Genomic DNA, 18,371 nt, shown 5'->3' on the forward strand with positions numbered 1-18,371 from the left:
GTATAGATTCAGTCCGGATATCCTTATGGAGTGCACAAGGCACTTTAAGCTGACTAGTTTGGGTGCAAGGTTCGACACTCAAGAAGTGGGCTAGTTGAGAGTGTGGCATCCGATGTAGAGATTTCGATGGCCACAATCTCGGTAGACTAGAGGGGTGTGTAAGCTACGAGATACAAAACCCTTAGTCGCACCATGATGTCTACCATAGAATAGAGAGTGACTATACAAGCATACTCACTAAAACATAACAGAACAGATCAGTGGACCAAATAGCAGTAGACTTGATAGCTTGAGCATTTCAGTGACAAACTTTTAGTATGTTTTAGTTGTTAGTGTGGCGCTGAGATAGTTAGCTCAATATTCAAATTGTTTTCCTTTGACAAGTTAGTAAATCGAGAGTTCGAGGAGCAGTAGATAGATTAAGGTCCAGACCCAGTGCAGATTCAGAGTACGTCTTAGCAGTTTTTGAAGGGCATGTATATTTTATAAACCCTGTTGTATCAATTAAGTTATAAATTTTATTCAGATTTGGTTTGTACTATTTTGGATTTTAAATATTTATTTTGGGAGCTTCCTAGTATAAATTTTTAAATTATATTATTTCATGGATGTTTTATTTGTGGAAATGGTCGTTTTATAGTACAAAAAAAGAGTAAGGTGTTGGTCAGCCACTCCGGTGGTTCCGTGTGGCATCATCCTATATTGATCGATTGTGTGTCATATTGATCTAGGGTATTAGAGGTAGTTGTCTACCCTAATTTCATCTTATCATTATATTATTATTATTATTATTATTATTATTATTATTATTATTATTATTATTATTATTATTATTATTATTATTATTATTAAATGAACTAAATACAAAAATGCCCAAAATACGAGCCCAAACAGAAAGTAACAAAACCCATCAACCTATTTAAAATAAAATTAGGGTTTTCATGCTTAGCTCTAATGAAGCTCACAGTTGCCACATTACGAGTCGTTCGATCAGATATGATCCAATGGCCTAGATTCACCACCAATTAGGGTTTTGAAACCCCTAATATCATATCCAAGTGTCAACTGGCGCCGTCGCCGCCTCTATCTCGTGTCTTATTGAGCCACCCGTCAAAGTCATTACCTTGGTCTTGAGTCGTGCCACTAACCGTTTCCATTTTCATCCAAGACACAAGAGAACACACAAAAAATTTTAGATTTCCATTGTTGTAACAAAATGGATTTCTTTAAAACCCAAACAACATGTAGAAAGATAAGAGGTCCCCATTCTTCGAGAGAAGATCCTTTTCATTTTTTGACATAAACCATCAATACAAAAAAAAAAGATTTCAAATGTATCATTTTTTTCAGATTTCCAGTATCATTTTATGGCATGGATATGGTATTTCTGAAACAAAAAATCGGAGTAGAGAGGAAAGGATTAGATTACCTTAGTTGTCAAGTCTCATTGTCGGAGATGTCGTCGTCTTAGCTTAGATAATCGAGGAGTAGGGAGGCTTTAGGGTAGTTAAGTGGTGTTTTTAGGTGATTTCGACCTTGGATTTGGGCTTAGGGAGAAGAATCAAAGGATTTAGGAGTTTTTAAAGTTATTTTTGGGGTTATTTGGGTTTCTCGACTATCACGAATGGTGGTCAGAGCGAGGTTTGGCCGCTGGCGTAAGGTCGTCGATGTGGTTTGGTGCTCTCAATCGAGGGAGGGTATGAGAGAGTTGAGAGAACTCTCTCAATGGTGGGTGGCTGATTTGTGGGTTTAGCATTAGCTTTACCCATAATGACTAAAAAGTGGTTTATATATCATGGTTTTAGGTAAAACCTTCTTTAGGTCCCTCTACAATTACTGTATTTTTACGTTTCTATCCCTTGTCCCATGCATTTTTTTTTTATTTCGCAAAATATGAGGTCCTCGCTTGGATATTTTCCACTTTTACTTTATTAGTGGTTAGGATGAAATAGTTTAGGGTAAAATCATGCTTAGATCCCTCTAGTTTTAGCGCTTATTTACAAAATGGTCACATTTTCCCTTTTTATTTATATTTCGAATTTGATGTTCTTATTTTTCTCATTTTTTATTTTAGTCACTTATTGATAGTTTGATTTTATTAATGTTCAATTCGATCTTGCGGTGACCCGATCTGGGGTATTACCCGCATTATTACGATCCAGACCCTTTTATTATTTTGCCTAATAACTTTACTAACCCTTAACCTCTAATTACTAATCATTTAATTATTGCACGTAACCTCAAATCGATCTTGTGTTAACACAATCTGGGGTATAACCCGCATTATTATGATCCAGACCTTTCTAATTGTTGACTGTCTGAGTTCTAACTTCTAAAAATTAATTTTTTATTTCTTGTATTCGAATCATTGTACGACCTCGCTGTGACCTGCTCTGGGATACGACCCGCGTTATTACGATGCGAGTCAAAATACTAACACTACTAACCGTTAACTCCTAACTTTTATTTTATTCTTATTTCTAACATTACTAACCTCTAACTACTAATTTTACTTTATTTTTTATACTACTATCAACTAACTTTTATTTTTCGCATTTGAACTAATGTACGACCTTGCAGTGATCTACCCCGGGTAGGACCTGCCTTATTAAGGTCCAGGTTAAAATTAAAATATTATTTTCTTGACTTTATTTCCTTGTTATTTACGTTTTATTTATTTTGCCCTTTTTTAGCTTTTACACTTCAGTCCTTTTAAATTCTAGCATTTACTTTTCTATTTATTTTTAATTTAAAATTTATATTCTGCTTAATTTCATTTTAGCCCTACATGTGATTTATTAGCTTTATTTCATCTTTAGTTTAGTCCACATGTTTAGCATTTTATTGCACTTCTCGTACTTACATTTTATGTTATTATGAATTTTTAGCTTTAGTTCCCTAGTTCTTGTTTAGTTTTGATTCACACGTATTGGATTAATCTATGTCAAGATGTTTTCTAACTTTAATACTTTTATATTTTAGCCCTCATATTATTATGTGAGTGGTATAATAATACATGTTGCTGCTTAGAACGGTAAAATGCCTTTAAAATTCGATAATAATCATCACCAAGTATATTTTGCAATCGTGTAAATTTTTAAGAACATCAATCGTAGAATGGGCATAAAAATTGCAACCTATCGAGGTAGTACGATTCAATACGATATTCGAACGAAAACGAACTTGAAAATAACCGAGTATACTTTGATAAAAACGAAATTGATCAATGTTTAATAAAAGGATCACATTTTAAATTACGACTCGAATCCACAAATTTCACCACTATAACAACATATAAACAATCAAGTATCAATTTTTGGACTTGTGGGGTACTAATCTTTCCCCACACGTAACCAACTCTAGAGCCCTTAAAAAACGAATTTATGGTAACACGTATGCCCATTTCGTCTTTTTAGTGTTTAGGTATTCGACCTACCTAACCCAAAGATCGATGGTGACTCCAAATCTTTTCTAAATAAATTCGATTTCAAAAATCATCATTTCATAAAAGTTGATACTAAAATTTTATTTTGAAATGAAAATGGTGTTGATAGGTATAAACACCCATGTGGAATGTGAAGTGTTCAAGGAAGGAAACACATCATTCCATCCCTCTACAACCACTTGGTATTCCAAAATATCATCCGCATGCTAAACTAAGAGATGAAGAACCCATACCTCTGTTCCTGCCCTTAAGAGTGTTTTTCCTACCTTTTTTCAACCTTTGCATTAGCTCAACAATACCCTTAGCATCTTCTCGAGCCTGTCTAAAAACCCCAACCGAAAGAGGAGAAACAAGCTCCTCAACCAACACTTGCTTGCCTTTCAGGGAAGAATCAACCTTAGAGCCCACATCATCGACGATCTCAGCAACATCAGCACCGCCAAACAGGCCTGGATCCACAACAAGAATACTAGGAACCTGAGGCTCTCTAGCAACCCCTGTGGTATCTTCCTCCACCTTAACATCCTTCAAAAGAGCCTAAGCAGGGCCCTCTACAACAGCCACAGAGGACGCCTCAACCATTACACAATCCTGTCCAAACTCAACAACAATAGTAAAGGACGGCTCAATCACCACACAATCTTTCCCAAACTGGTCCTTGGGAACCCAAACCTACCGCTGACCAGGTTTCTTTCAAACACAACTCTTCTCATTATGCCCAAAAACCTTACAGTGAAGCCATCTCGGAGGAACCGAAGGAACAGTCACCTCCATCGATGCCATAGAACCATCTGAAAGCTGCACATTAATAAACTTGAGAAATCTAAAGTCCACAACAACTTTCACACGAACTTTTGTATAAGCAAGCCTAAACCTATGAGCCGTAAGTTTATCCAAGTATAGGGGATGCCCAGAGCACTAGCCACATAGCTCAACCCCACCCTTGTAAACAACTCCAAGGGGATACGACTTAAGTAAACCCAAAATGGAACTCTATCCATATGAAGCTCCAAAGATTGCATATTACGAGCCCGCTTACGTAAAATGAGCGGCTTATTATGAATATGCTAAGGACCATTTTCTAAAACCCATTCACACGCATCAACATTTGGAAATTGAAAAATGAACAAATCATCCCCCACCGTATTAACCACGATCTCCCTAAAACTTCCCCAAATATAATTAATCAAAATTGTAGAGTATTGAAATTGGGATACTTATCGAGAAACCGAGCACCCAAAGATTTATTCCAAACCTTGATTGTTACATCAAAAACCTCCATCAGTGGCTTAATCGTGATCGCACCGTCCTCCAGATAAGGAGGAAAAGCTGAAGCGAATGATCCAGACGCCCAACAAAGAGCTGCCTCCAGTTCAAATGGCTCGAGCCCGCACCATTATCAGTACTCGTTCACAACAGACAGCCCAAAGAAAAAGAAAGAAATCCAGAAGGAAACAACGAAAAAATCGGCAAAGAAATGAGAAACTCCGATGAGCAAAAAAACCTGCTATCATGCACCCAGAGAAAACCTTATCCTGCGCCTATATATATAACTACGTTGATTTTATTAATCGTTGTTTTTTTATCAAATGCTAATAGTTAGGGATAAAAATTTTGATTTAATTTAAAATTTTGAAAATTTTGACTTTACTTGATCTAATTTGATTTGACTAAAAATTTAATAAAGTTTAAGTTATAAAATAAGATTCGATTAATTTAATTTTTTTAGTTATTAGTAAATTGATTTTTAAGTTTAAGTCGATTTTCTCAACTCTGCATGATATATTTATATCATAAATGAAAAAATATATTTATATTATACATGATTACAGAAAGTCGTTTAAATTAAAATCAATTATAAATTACAATCGATTAGTCTGTATCATTCTAAATATTCAAAATTAAATTTAAATAGAAACCAGAATAACTCGAATATGTTGATTTAAAAAATTAAATAAAATTTGAGTTATAAATAAGATTGATTGATAATGTTTAAATAGTTAAATGATTTAATTGATAAAAGTAAAAGATCATTAATCAAAATAAATTTCATTAATAATTAAGTGGTCGTAAATGTAATTTACCCTAAATATAAGAAAGGAGAATCTCATTTCTAGTGTTGATAGAAAACGCATCAGTCGTGAAGCTCATCTTAAAACCCTAATCTTCAAACACGAAATCCCAAAAACTCAAAGATCCAAGCCAGAATACGAGAGGATGCCGAACCTCGAGTGTCGTATGTACGAAGCAAAGTATCCCGAGGTGGACATGGCGGTGATGATACAGGTGAAGAACATCGCCGACATGGGCGCGTACGTTTCGCTCCTTGAATACAACAACATCGAAGGCATGATCTTGTTCTCCGAGCTTTCCCGCCGTCGGATTCGTAGTGTCAGCAGTCTAATCAGGGTCGGCCGAACCGAGCCGGTAATGGTTCTCCGTGTCGATAAGGAAAAGGGTTACATCGATTTGAGTAAGAGGAGAGTTAGCGAGGAGGATATTCAGGCTTGTGAAGAAAGGTACAATAAGAGTAAACTTGTTCACTCTATCATGCGACATGTCGCCGAGACTTTGGATATTGATTTGGAGGTAATTTTTTGTTCCCCCCCCCCCTTTATTCCTTTTGATTTCTATTATTGAAACTGGGGCGATAATTTGATTGCTATGTTATGGAACTTAAAATTAATAATTTGGGTATGAAGAATTTCTAGAGTTTAGCTATGGTTTATCGGTAATGAATTGGAAATATATTTGTTGTTCTTCTATTTTTGGTTGATTGAAGGGAATTGGTCACTATTTCTTTGGGTATTTTGTTCGAAAATTTGGTTCATCGGATTAAGTGTCTATTCAAAAATATTTTTGAGGAAGGGTGTTCATATATTAACCTAATAAAATTCGGATTTAAGAGTGGACACATGTCATCCCTAGGAAATGCATGGATCTGCCGCTGATATGATTCGGCCAAAGTGATTATACTGGGATACTTGTTAACTTAAATGGATAATTGTGTGTGTTTTTATAGCCGAAACGGAACAACCAAAAATGAAATGATGATTTCCTTATTGTAGTTTTAGTTTAAAATGCGGTAGTTTGGTGACTTTCAGATAGATTTTTACCTTAGTTTCTGAGGGAAATATTGAAAAGCCAGCAACTTGGGTTATGATGTATATGAAACCTGTTACTTTTTTTTTCCAATTAAGAAAAGAAGTTGAGAATTCAAGGATTAAAGTGAAGGTTTCAATGCTTGTGAGGTGAGTGCAATGAGTATATGTTTGTTTTAATCATCTAGAAATAAGAATTCAATGATCAAGCTGAAGATTTCAAAGCTTGTGAGGTGAGTTAAATGAGAAGCAACTATCTGTATGTTTCATTCAAGTTATCTAAAAATAGCCAGTATTAGAAGGATTTTGTCATCAACTTGCAACTCGCTAACACTTATTATGTGTGACAGGAATTGTATGTTAAAATTGGGTGGCCTCTATACCGGAAATATGGTCATGCTTTTGAGGTGTGGAACTGCCTTCTTTTCAAGTTTCGTTTCATCTCTTATCAAAGTCTTAATTTTTTTCTTTTTAAAAAAAATGCTTTTCAGGCTTTTAAAATCATTGTGACTGATCCTGATACTGTCTTGAACACCCTCACGTGTGAAGTAAAAAAACCCGGCCCGGACGGACAGGAGGTAAAATTTCAATTTGTGAGATGCATAAAACATTATTTGTTCAGCCGATTTAAGTCTCTAATGATATCTCTCTTTAGGTGACTGAAATGGTTCCTGCTGTGACTGAGGAAGTCAAAGATGCATTGGTGAAAAACATTAAGAGAAGAATGACTCCTCAACCTCTGAAGGTTCGGGCTGATATTGAAATGAAATGTTTCCAGTTTGATGGCGTTCTTCACATTAAGGTATTTTTTTTCTGAAATTCTCTCTCTCTCTCTCTCTCTCTCTCTCTCTCTCTCTCTCTCTCTCCTCTGCTCTGTTGTTGGTTTCTAGATATTTGTTGTCAAATTTGCAGGAGGCCATGCGCAAAGCCGAGGCTGCTGGGAATGATGACTGCCCTGTTAAAATCAAGCTCGTGGCTCCTCCACTTTATGTTCTTACCACTCAAACTCTTGACAAGGTAAGCTTAATGTGTCTAACACGCCTCAGAAGTTGCTTTGGGAAGCATTCGCATGAACATGCTATGGTTATATGAATGTGTTAATCTTGTTGACCACTGTCTAAAATTTTGCCCTGCTGAAGTTATCATCATTGACACTTGTTTACATTATTATGTTTATATTTCCCCAACATATTTTCGTGTCTGTTAAACATTTTCATTTTTGTTTAAATTTGTATTGGTCAGGACCAAGGAATAGCTGTCCTCAATAAAGCCATTAAAGCTTGCACTGAAGCAATAGAGCATCACAAGGGAAAACTTGTTGTCAAGGAGCATCCTAGAGCGGTGAGTGTCCATCCTTTAATTTCCAATGTACTTTCTCTCAGTTCTACATTCCTTGTCCCGAGTGTCTTGAATGGTGCATTGATTTAGGTGAGTGAACGGGACGATAAATTGCTCGCTGAGCACATGGCTAAGTTGCGTAACGATAACGAAGAGGTCAGTGGAGACGAAGACAGCGAAGAAGAGGAAGACACAGGCATGGGAGAAGTTGATGTTGAGAATGCGGGTCCCGGGATAACGGAATAGCATTGCTTCATACATGAAGATGGTAGTTCCCCTATTCATTGAAAAAAAACTTGTTTTATGTTTTGATCCTCTATTCAATGCGGTATACAAAACCTTCTTGTTTGAATTTTATCGAGTAATACACCTCTTTCGATGGGGCAGATTGTATGTTCAGGTGTTTTCTGTGAACTTGAATAATGGGGATTTAGATTATATATTAGAGTAGGATATTATAATTATTATTGGATTTTAACATCCGAATTTTTATTATCTAAATTCACATTTCTTATGCCAGTAGTGGAAATAACATTTAAATTCATTATTATACAGAAGAAACACTTGCCAAATGGCGTAAACTTGAAACTCACATCATGATACACTTTTCTTTGGATTTTCTCTTGCCTTGACGATGAAGACGAAGAAACTGTATGCGCAAATTGAATACAAACACAGAACCAAAAGGAGGGATTCATCTGCTCCTGTATGCGCTGAGCCTTCAACACTGTAGTCCTGCATCATGTAAATCTCAGTTAAGTTTCACTCAAGTCATTCAAACCGATGAAATGATTGTTAAGAAAGAAAACGTTGAGTTCATGTTCTTCGAGACCATCTTGTAAGCAGAATAGCCTGCAAAATCACCAACCGATGACCATGTAATCGACTCAACAATAAATTAGATGTTTAAACAGCTAGTTGATTGATTGACATTGTTGTTCATGAAGTTTGCAATCAGTTAACCTAACTAGCATGAATGAAGTGAATGAGGGGAGCACTAACCTTTTGGTGGAGTAAATTCTTGTTTGGACCTCTACAGCGAAGTTGTCATTGTTTTGCAAGGATAACTTGATAACTGTGAGAATCTAAAGTCCAAATCAAATAACGTCAGACAAACAAAGTTGAAGTATGCATGGTAATAGAGTTGCACCCTTGTATAGGTTCCTTATCAAAATGTTTTTTTGTGTTTGTCATCAGGCAGCCTTCAAATATGGCACATATATTATAAGCACCATATAACACAACCATAGTGAAGCTGCTATAAGAACCTATACAGTCTTCGCCACATGGCTTCAACTATTGCACCCCCAAACCCAATACTAAAGGGGATCAACTATCCAACCATGATAGAGGGGAATATCACTCTGGACTGAACTCTAAATCATCTATTCCGCAACTTGTACTGAATTGCCTCGGTCTTGTGCATGCAATCTTACATTTATTCTTGCTTTCTTTGTAGTCGTTGATTCTTTGTTTCTTTCACGAATGCTTATTTTTCTTCTTCCTTCTATTCAACTACAGATGACTGTGAAACGTCACCATCGGAAGCATCACCGGACATTTCTTCTGCTGCTTTGAAACAATTGGATAAAGCAATACATACATACATATACGGGCATAATCAATTACATTGTGTACTATTCTTTTAATTTTTCAAAATTTTTTAACTATTGGATGAAATAAATTAAAGGCTGAGATTAACGGTAGAAAATGAGAAAATATTTACTAAAAAAAGAAGGAGTTAATATCAGCTTTTGATTTCCTTCAATCCAACGATCCTAAAATGTTATAAAACTAAAAGAGTTTTACACATTATAAGTGGATCATGACCCATATATATATATATAAGCAAAATTCACTCACACTATGTAAAACTAATAGGTTTTATATAAATAAATGACTTAAATTTAATTAAAATTTATAACTCACAATTAAATGTCTTTTAATTCACAGTAAAATAAATCTCTTTTTATCTCAATCTAAAATCTTAAACTCCAAAATTTCTAACTCTAAAACCCGACCTTAAAACCCAGACTTTAAATCTTAAGTCATAAACCTTAACCCTATACTCAAACTTAAGCCCTAAACTTTAAATCCTCAACTCAAACTCTAAAACCTAACCTTAGAAATATTGTTTTATTGTGCATTAAGAAATATTTATTTATGATTTATAAATTTTAATTAAATCAAAGTTATTTTAGGGATTCAATATCTCATCATATTATATTTATAAAAGGTGAAAATATCAATATCCTTCACGTAGAGATTTAAATATTCTAAATATTTTATAAAAAAAGATTATTATAATCTTAAAGGATAGGGATAATTTTCTTATAATAAGTTCTACTTTTCTCATTCATGGTGATTGTACCCAAACAATACTTACACTTGAAGTCTCTTCTCGGCTGATGATTGTGTTTGACCCACAAAGGAGATAACAAATTTTGTAAACCATGTTTTCTTCCGACAACTTCTGCGACATAGAACAAACTGTTCAGAAAAAAACAGATCCCGGAATCGGGTTGTCATGTTCTAAGATATTCAACATTTCCGTTAGCAGCTGACAAATTCTATACGTTCCGGAACCGTGTGAAAATCGGATACAAATATACGTTCAATAAGATATACTTATGAAGAGTCAAAAGTCCAGAAAAGAATGATCATACATTGAAAACATAAGAATCACATAACTTAGATTTCAGGAATGGTGATTTATGTACAGATATTCGATCGTCGGAGTCGTTCGAGTAGCAGAAGCCGTTGGAGTTCTGAAATGTCCAACCATGGAAACCGGAAGAGCTTCTTCTTCGTAAGCTCTCCTCTCCAACTCCTCCATTCTTGATTTCTTCACCTTAATAACCATTGTCACCAAAAGCAATCCCAAGAGGAAAGCACCCAATGCAGCTCCTATCGAGCTTCTGACCACCAATTTCCATCTGCTGATCTTCTTCCTTACCGGCATCAAGGGCGGCGACTCGATGACCAAACCAAAATGTCCATCCCTTGCCGCCAAACAAACATCGGGTGACACTTGGATTTTCAATGTAACCTTGCCATCTCCTTCGAAACTAGCACACAGTGGCCTCGTTGATGATCCGATCACGTCGGAAACAATTTTAATGTCGCCGAAATCGATCTTAATCGGCTTTTCACTCGCGAGAATCCCGAGCTGGAAAGGGCTACCGAAACTCACATCACTGCCTGCATTATAAGCTAAAAGTCCCAACACAGGTGAAACAAGCTGGTAACCTGATAAATCATAGTTGGCGTAATATATAGGTGACCAATTGAGACCCAAGTTTTGTCTCACCACTATGACCCTCTCAGCACAAGGATGAACAATCACACCAATTCCCAAACCAAATTCCTTAACTTTCGCACCGTATCGTCGGACACTCCCACATCGAAACCTCACAGTATCAACTTCGATACCGGATAAGTTTGCAGGTGGATGTACAGTATAAGAAGTACCTGTCTTCCAATGCCTGTCAAAGGACTTAACCGTGTAGTCCCTAATGAGAAGGTCAAGGAGACGAGCCGATTTGATCCCTTGGGCTTCGATAGAACGAAATGAAGGCCGTGAAAGTATTATCAGTGCGAGAAAAATGAGATCAGAGCCCATTTGAAGGGCTAAAGGTTTAGGTTCGCTAGCTAGAAAATGGTGTAATTTTGAAGCTATAATATTTGCAAAGAGGGTTTGAATTGAAGAGAGAGAAAATGGTGTAACAATGCTTGAAAATATAAGTTTATTGTGATTAGTCTAAAAATGGACAACATTTTCCTAAATAAGCAATTTCATTTCAAATCAAAGAACATTTGATTTCGAGTTTTAAACACACTACTCAAACAAGAACAGGGATTGCTCGCAAAGGTTCAGCCATCTGAAGTGTGATCGCCAACTTCTCTTCCATGTTCAACTCATTTGGTGAGATCCCACCCTCAAGTTTCCAATCAAAACAATTTATGAGAGATCCTACCATCAAGTGCAACATTCGATTTGCTAACGGCAATCCCGGACACACTCGTCGTCCAGCTCCGAATGGAATGAGCCCGAAATGTCTACCTTTGACATCGATTTCGGACCCCAAGAATCTCTCCGGCATGAAGCTGTTCGGGTTTTCCCAAATGCTCGGATCTCTACCAATGGCCCATGCGTTAACCAACACTTGCGAACCCTTTGGAACTTTGAAACCGAAAAGGTCGGCATCGGACCTGCTCTCCGAGGGAGTAACAGTGGGACAACCGGGTGCATCCGGAAGGTTTCTTTGACAATCGCTTGCAAATATGGTAAACGATTTATGTCGGATTCCTCGAGTGGTTTTCCTTTGCCGATTATTTCCTCTAGTTCTTCCTTGGCTTTAAGTAAAACTTGCGGGTTCCGAAATAGCTCCGCCATTGCCCATTCTAACGTGCTCGATGTTGTATCGGTCCCGGCGACGAATAAGACCTATCAATTTGACATGGTTAAACCGAACATCTAACATTCATAACAATAGAGTGTGTCATGTAAGAAAAAATACATAATGTTAAAAGTAGTCTCTAATGTTTGTTCAAATTATCATTTTGACTCTTATTCATTTTAGATCACTTTAATCCTCAAAATTTAATTTTTAGTTAAGATGACCCCTACTGAATGGAAACCATTAGTTGACTAGCGGTCAAAGCAACTTGTTAACATGATATTTTCACATATGTTGAATTATTAACATATCACATGTCATGTCATTCAAGATAACGATGTGATATATTACACGTCAACACTTAAATACATATGAAAATATCACATCAATAACATAAATTGAACGATAATCAATTAACGGTTTCTATCCAACATAAGCTATTTTCACAAAAAAATAAAAAATAAAACGTTGATATTAAATTATCCTTAAACCCAACAATGCAAGAAAAACCTACAACATACCAAAAGCAAATGTGTGATGTGAGTTTTGTTAAGGTCCTCGATGCCGCCTTCAATAACATCAAGAAGAGTATCCAAAGCATCATTGGACGCAATATAATCAAGAGATTTTCTTGATTGCGACCTTTCATCGAACAGATTACCGAACAGATTAAGCAGATTCTCGTAATGAACGGTCATCCGGCGCCGCACACCTTGGGGATCAATCTTTCTAAGCAAAGGGAAATAATCAGCCACATTAGGCTTCCCTGCCTCGTCCATCATCTCATTAACCGTTCTCTTGAATTCTCGAGAAACAGATGAATTCGGATCAACCAAATCCATCGAGAAAACAGTGTTGGACAACAAATTAATGGAGGTATCAAAAGCAGCTTGGCCTATGTTAATGGCTTCACCTCTAGCACAACTCTTGCCAACATTGGCAATCAGTTGTCGGATCTTGTCCCGTCGAAGGTGTTCGTTGGCATCGAGTTTCATGGTGTTGAAAACATGGGCGTTACACACTTTGCGAAGTGTTCTCCAAAGTGGCGAAATTGGCAGCCACGGCAGCCCGACTTCGTAATGGTTGCAGGCTCGAACGGAATCGATAACGGTTCGGTTCGAGAAAGCGAGGTCCTGTACTTGAAGGATCTCTTTCGCCGTTGCTTCGGACGAAACGACGACGGTGAATAAGGTGCCGAGTTTGAGACTCATAACGGGGCCATAAGCCTGTGCGAGCTTAGCCAAGGACCTGTGGGGTTTATCGCCGAGATCGAAGAGATTGCCGAAGATTGGCAGCCGCCTTGGACCAGGTGGGAGCTTGCTTTGATCAATTGATTTTCTTCCATTTCTGATTGAGTTGAAAGCTTGAAGCACGAGCCATGTAAACAGTATACAGAGAACAGAACTTGTTAACAACTCCATGTTTATACAGATTAAAGCTCTGTCTTCATTAGTTTTGAACCCGTGTGCTATATATATATATATATATATATATTGGAAATCCACCTTTTTTCAACTGAAGCTAATTCCAACAAGTAATTTCGACTTTTCTTCCACACAAAGCTAATTCAAACAAGTTATGTCCACTTTTTTCCACCACTCAAATTTATGAATAAATAATTCTAAAGATCGGTACGAGGGACGAAATTAAGAATTTTCAATTGGGGCCGACATAAAAATATAAATTTTTATCAGTTAATGTAAAAACGCTTAATGTTGAGTTAATGATATTCGGGATAAGAATTCACCCTGAATAAACCAAAAACCATGATTTCAATTTCAGGTTTTAAAGAAACATTCACATTCAAACCCAATTGACCTCCATTTCGACCCCAACTTCTTTCATACCTTCGTCTCCATTTTCTTCAACTTGACTGGATAAACTTTGATCATTTTTCAAACTATCATCATAAAACATTGAACCATCTGACTCGGATATAAGCAAAAGTAAGAATTACTTTAAAATATAACATATTAAATTTAGGGTAAACTATACAAATGATCACTGGCGCAATTTTATTGAGTCATCGACTATTAAAAGTTACAAAGTAGTCCTCCGTTTATAGGGTGTTACTTTGTGTAACCCCTAGACCCAATCTAAGAGTTACAACTGAATCATAATAGTCACATTGACCTTAGAAATAGATTATAGATGTAAATTTGTTTAACAAATCATTTATTTTAAAAGAAAATATTTACCAGTAATAAAATCAAGAATAAACCCATGACACAATTTAAAGAGGTTGAAAGCAAAATTTTAGCTTCACACGGTATGAAACCGAGATTCCTCTTCCGATAGCCAAACCTATTGTACATCTGGATAATTTGAAAATAGAAATAGAAATAGAAACAAAGTGAGCTACAAGCTTAGTGTACCCTCTAAATACAAATAACAATTCATATATTTCATGTATGATATAAAAATAATAAAATAATCAAGTAACAATAAAATCAGATATTTATTGCAAAAAAATCAAACACAGTTCCTCACAACCTTACCTCTTGTCATAGATGAACATAACGAAAAACATTACCTGCTGAAAGGAACCCGAGACCTCCAAAATGGACCCAAAGCAGAAAACAAAAATCAGGATGAGGGCGTTACCCTTAAAAGATTAGCCCAAGTTAACCTCCAAGGAGGAACTCATCAGAAATAAAAAAACATTACCCTTAAAAGATGTTGCCCTCCATAGAGGATCCCATGCAAAATCAGGACGGGGTTACAGTCTCATGCAAAATCAGGACGAGATATAATCTCATGCAAAATCAAGACGAAGATATAATCCTATGCAAAAGCAAGACAATGATATAATCTCATGCAGAATCAAGATGGAGATTATGCCCTCTGTAGAGGATCCCATGCAGAAACAGGAATACATCAATGCATAGATTTAAAATGATGCAACAGTAATAAAAATCAATCATAACTCAAATACATGTAACTAGAATATGTACATGCATACAGATAATATTATTCAACATAATAACAACAATATTAAAGGTAACAAACAAATCAAAGGGACACACCTATACGAGTTAACATATACCAACTAAGCTTTACATTCCCACGAACAATAGTACTAGGTCATGCATAATGGAAACGCGTATCTCGAATCAAATGTGTGGAGTCAAGCTGAGCTGAACAAAGGCGCTTTAGAGTTACTAGGGAACAGTACAGAGATATGTGATCACCTTCAGAATATAATCTCATAGAATAAGTCCATAAATTTCAAAATTTACTTAACATGATTATACTGTAAAGTACTGAAATATGCAAAAATAGGACTTTCGGGGTCATAATTTGGCAAACGGACTGCGAAAAAAGACTTAGAACATAAAAAAAAATGTCAGAATATAGGTCTTCAAAAAAGGTCAACGGATCAAAATCAAAGTCAACAGTCAACGTTCAATGGCTCGAGTCAACGGGTCGATTAATGGATGGATCAATGGGTTTAGGGTCAGTTCGATCAGGCCAATCCAAACCGGTTTAACTAGATCAGTTCATGCTTGAATCGTATAATCACTCCCACGACAGTTTAAATTACGATGAAATGAAGAAACAAAATAAAAGCGGGCGGAGAGATTGAGAAAACCGACGATAGGTTTTTAAAATAGGAAATAAAAGGGGAAATGGAAAAAAAATGGGTAACTAAATACCCTAAAATTGGGTAAATTACCCTACAGGTCCTTACATTATTTAGAGCTCACAAAAAGACACTAAACATTCAAACACCTTTAAATTCAATCCCAAATTTAGAGGTGTGGCACTTTGTTGAGTCCCGCAACTATTAAGAGTTATAAAATTTTTACTCGACTATTCATATGTTCCAAACTCATCATTTTTCATTAAAAAAGACTGCAATTTGAGTTGCACATTAACCTACTAATTGAGATATGATAAAATTTGATCTCTATAGTCATAGGATAATTTTATAACTTTTAATAGTTGAGGGACTCAATAAAACAACACCCTATAGTCATAAGACCATTTTTTAACTTTTAATAGTTGAAGAACTTAACAAAGCAATGCCCTATAATTGGGGGACTATTTATGTACTTTACCCTTAAATTTATTGATTTATATTATATTATGATCAGTTTGATAAAATATAAAAATATTAAGAACTAAATAGGTTATTATTATACCTATCATAATTTCATCATACCCCAAATAATTGGTTCCAATTCTGTTTTAATTAATCTAGGGTAAGTACAATGCAATATATTTCGACTTAAAGTGAATTTTATCTTTTTTGGAGTCGCCACCAACCTTTTTGGATTTGGTAAGGTCATATACCTAAATTTTACCTCTTACTGGATCTACGTCATACCAGAGATTCATTTGAAAGGGTTGTCACACCCTAATTTAGGGGCTAAATTTTAGAAATTATAAAGTATAGAATTTAAGTGGTCTTTTGGAAGAAATTGAGGATTAAAGTGTAAAATCGCAAAGTTAGCATGCCATTTTATGAAGTATAAAAAATTCAGGGACTTGAATCCAAATTTGTCTATTTTTGTGAGATGTTGAAAAATAAAAACCCCTCCCCCGTGCAATCTGGTTTTCCCCAGATTGTTTTTCCCCACTTTCTCTCCCCTTTCAACCCTCTTTTGAGCTCTGATTTCTCCACCATCCAGCCACCGTTCGTCGATCCAAAACCACCAATGGACTCACCATTTAACGGAGAACAAAACTCGACCTTTATCCTGTCATTCACCGTAAATCTCAACCGGAAGCTTCATCGATTTTAACTCGATCGCCTTTGGTTTTCAGTCGATTCAGGTCCATCCGACCACCCGTTTTCGAAACCTCCCATACCATCGTGTTCCTTGCATCGTTTCGAGTCCACCGGTGTCCTTCTTATCTCCGTTGTCGTCGGTGTGTGAAGGGGTGAGGAAGATAAAGTTTCTGACGTTTCTGAATCGAGCTCTCCGTCGTTCAAAATTGTGAACTGAGCTTGGTAAGTGTCTCAAAATCTCATAAAATAATTTTAGAAAATTTTGTGGAATTTTTTCGACCCTCTACGGCCCTACACGCGCCACCTACTGCGAGTGGGCTTTATTTGGCAGCTTGGTGAACTGGTTGACCGGATGGACCGGTCTGAACCGGCTAGACCGATCCGAGCCGAGCCACCAAGTCGAGTCGTTGACCCGCACTGACCATTGAATGGCGTTGACCGGCCGTTGACCGACCGTTGACTTTTCTAGGTACACCTATCCTGACGTTTTTCCATGTCATGAGTCCATTTTTTAGGTATGTTTTTCCAAATTCGAACCGGTAAGATGTTTTCACTGGTTAATCACCCGATTCGATCAATTTTACGTAATTAAGCTCCGTTTTTTATGAAATTTATGTTGTTATGTATTTGAGGAATTATTGGAAGTTGATTAAAGATCAAGGGTGTTCAAATGGAAATTAAATGGTCGATCAATATGACACAGAAATCGAGGTAATACTTTACTACCTCTTTGCATGCTTTATGGAACATGTTGATAATGGGTAAATGCATGGATGTATATAATTGGTCAATTATGCATGTTTGATTATGGATGGACTCGAACCGAATACGGTTTAAGTAATAAATTTGTTAAGACTCTATTGAATTACATAAAGGAATTAGAAGACTAGTAAGAAATTATGTCTAGCACAGTGAGTAATATGAAGAGAAAATGACCTCAGATTTATTAAATTCTCATTAATTTCGTTAAAGGTTTAATACCAAAATCACCTGATTAAGGAATTACGAAAATGCCCTTGTGAGGTAAAAATAGTTCGAGTTGACTCTGAATGAGAAAGAACCCTTAGAATTCGTACCTAACCCGATAAATTATTGATTTAATTGTTAAGATCCTACTTTGGTACATAAAATTCCTGATAATTCGTTCGTAACATTTGAGAAGGCAATTGACCCGAAAATATCCGAGTTATGAGTAAATACCTGAAGAATAATTTATCGATGGTTCTCTTTTTTCAGAATTGTTCGAAAGGACTGAAATATATAATAAGATCAGATAGAAGGAAAGGATTGAAATATCATGGATCTGTAAAATGACCAAAATACCCTGGAATGCAAATGACCCAAGAATATCA

At 36.1% G+C, this 18,371-nt stretch overlaps 2 protein-coding genes and 1 pseudogene across 3 annotated transcripts; 1 reads left to right on the top strand and 2 right to left on the bottom strand.

Moving 5' to 3' along the window:
* The first annotated feature begins 5,576 nt into the window (after positions 1 to 5,576).
* On the top strand, positions 5,577 to 8,813 carry LOC120175092 (eukaryotic translation initiation factor 2 subunit alpha homolog). 2 transcript variants are annotated; one of them, XM_039181797.1, is made up of 8 exons: positions 5,577 to 6,034; positions 6,897 to 6,953; positions 7,038 to 7,124; positions 7,202 to 7,348; positions 7,459 to 7,563; positions 7,789 to 7,887; positions 7,975 to 8,152; positions 8,440 to 8,813. In XM_039181797.1, the coding sequence occupies exons 1-7, from the start codon at positions 5,663 to 5,665 to the stop codon at positions 8,128 to 8,130; spliced, it is 1,023 nt and encodes a 340-aa protein (XP_039037728.1). In that variant the 5' UTR covers positions 5,577 to 5,662; the 3' UTR covers positions 8,131 to 8,152; positions 8,440 to 8,813. The 2 variants fall into 2 exon arrangements, with proteins under 2 accessions (XP_039037728.1, XP_039037727.1); XM_039181796.1 differs by lacking the exon at positions 8,440 to 8,813 and having other exon boundaries at positions 7,975 to 8,283.
* A 1,769-nt stretch (positions 8,814 to 10,582) lies between these two features.
* LOC120175163 lies at positions 10,583 to 11,547 on the bottom strand. The gene has a single exon (XM_039181854.1). It carries the CDS (start codon positions 11,504 to 11,506, stop codon positions 10,583 to 10,585), a length of 924 nt encoding a protein of 307 aa, XP_039037785.1. The 5' UTR covers positions 11,507 to 11,547.
* Positions 11,548 to 11,668: 121 nt separating this feature from the next.
* LOC120175020 lies at positions 11,669 to 13,721 on the bottom strand (annotated as a pseudogene).
* Between the last annotated feature and the right edge of the window lie 4,650 nt (positions 13,722 to 18,371).

The sequence above is a fragment of the Hibiscus syriacus genome, unplaced genomic scaffold (assembly GCF_006381635.1).
Source record: "Hibiscus syriacus cultivar Baekdansim isolate YM2019G1 unplaced genomic scaffold, ASM638163v2 tig00112159_pilon, whole genome shotgun sequence".
NCBI classification, from domain to species: Eukaryota; Viridiplantae; Streptophyta; class Magnoliopsida; order Malvales; family Malvaceae; genus Hibiscus; species Hibiscus syriacus.

What these genes read in the sequence shown, in the direction of transcription:
- LOC120175163 (XM_039181854.1), bottom strand. Translation starts at nt 11,506, where the DNA reads ATGGGCTCTGATCTCATTTTTCTCGCACTGATAATACTTTCACGGCCT.
- LOC120175092 (XM_039181797.1), top strand. Translation starts at nt 5,663, where the DNA reads ATGCCGAACCTCGAGTGTCGTATGTACGAAGCAAAGTATCCCGAGGTG. An exon ending in CTTTGGATATTGATTTGGAG is followed by an intron (nt 6,035 to 6,896) that starts GTAATTTTTTGT and finishes TATGTGTGACAG; the next exon opens with GAATTGTATGTTAAAATTGG. An exon ending in CCACTCAAACTCTTGACAAG is followed by an intron (nt 7,564 to 7,788) that starts GTAAGCTTAATG and finishes TGTATTGGTCAG; the next exon opens with GACCAAGGAATAGCTGTCCT.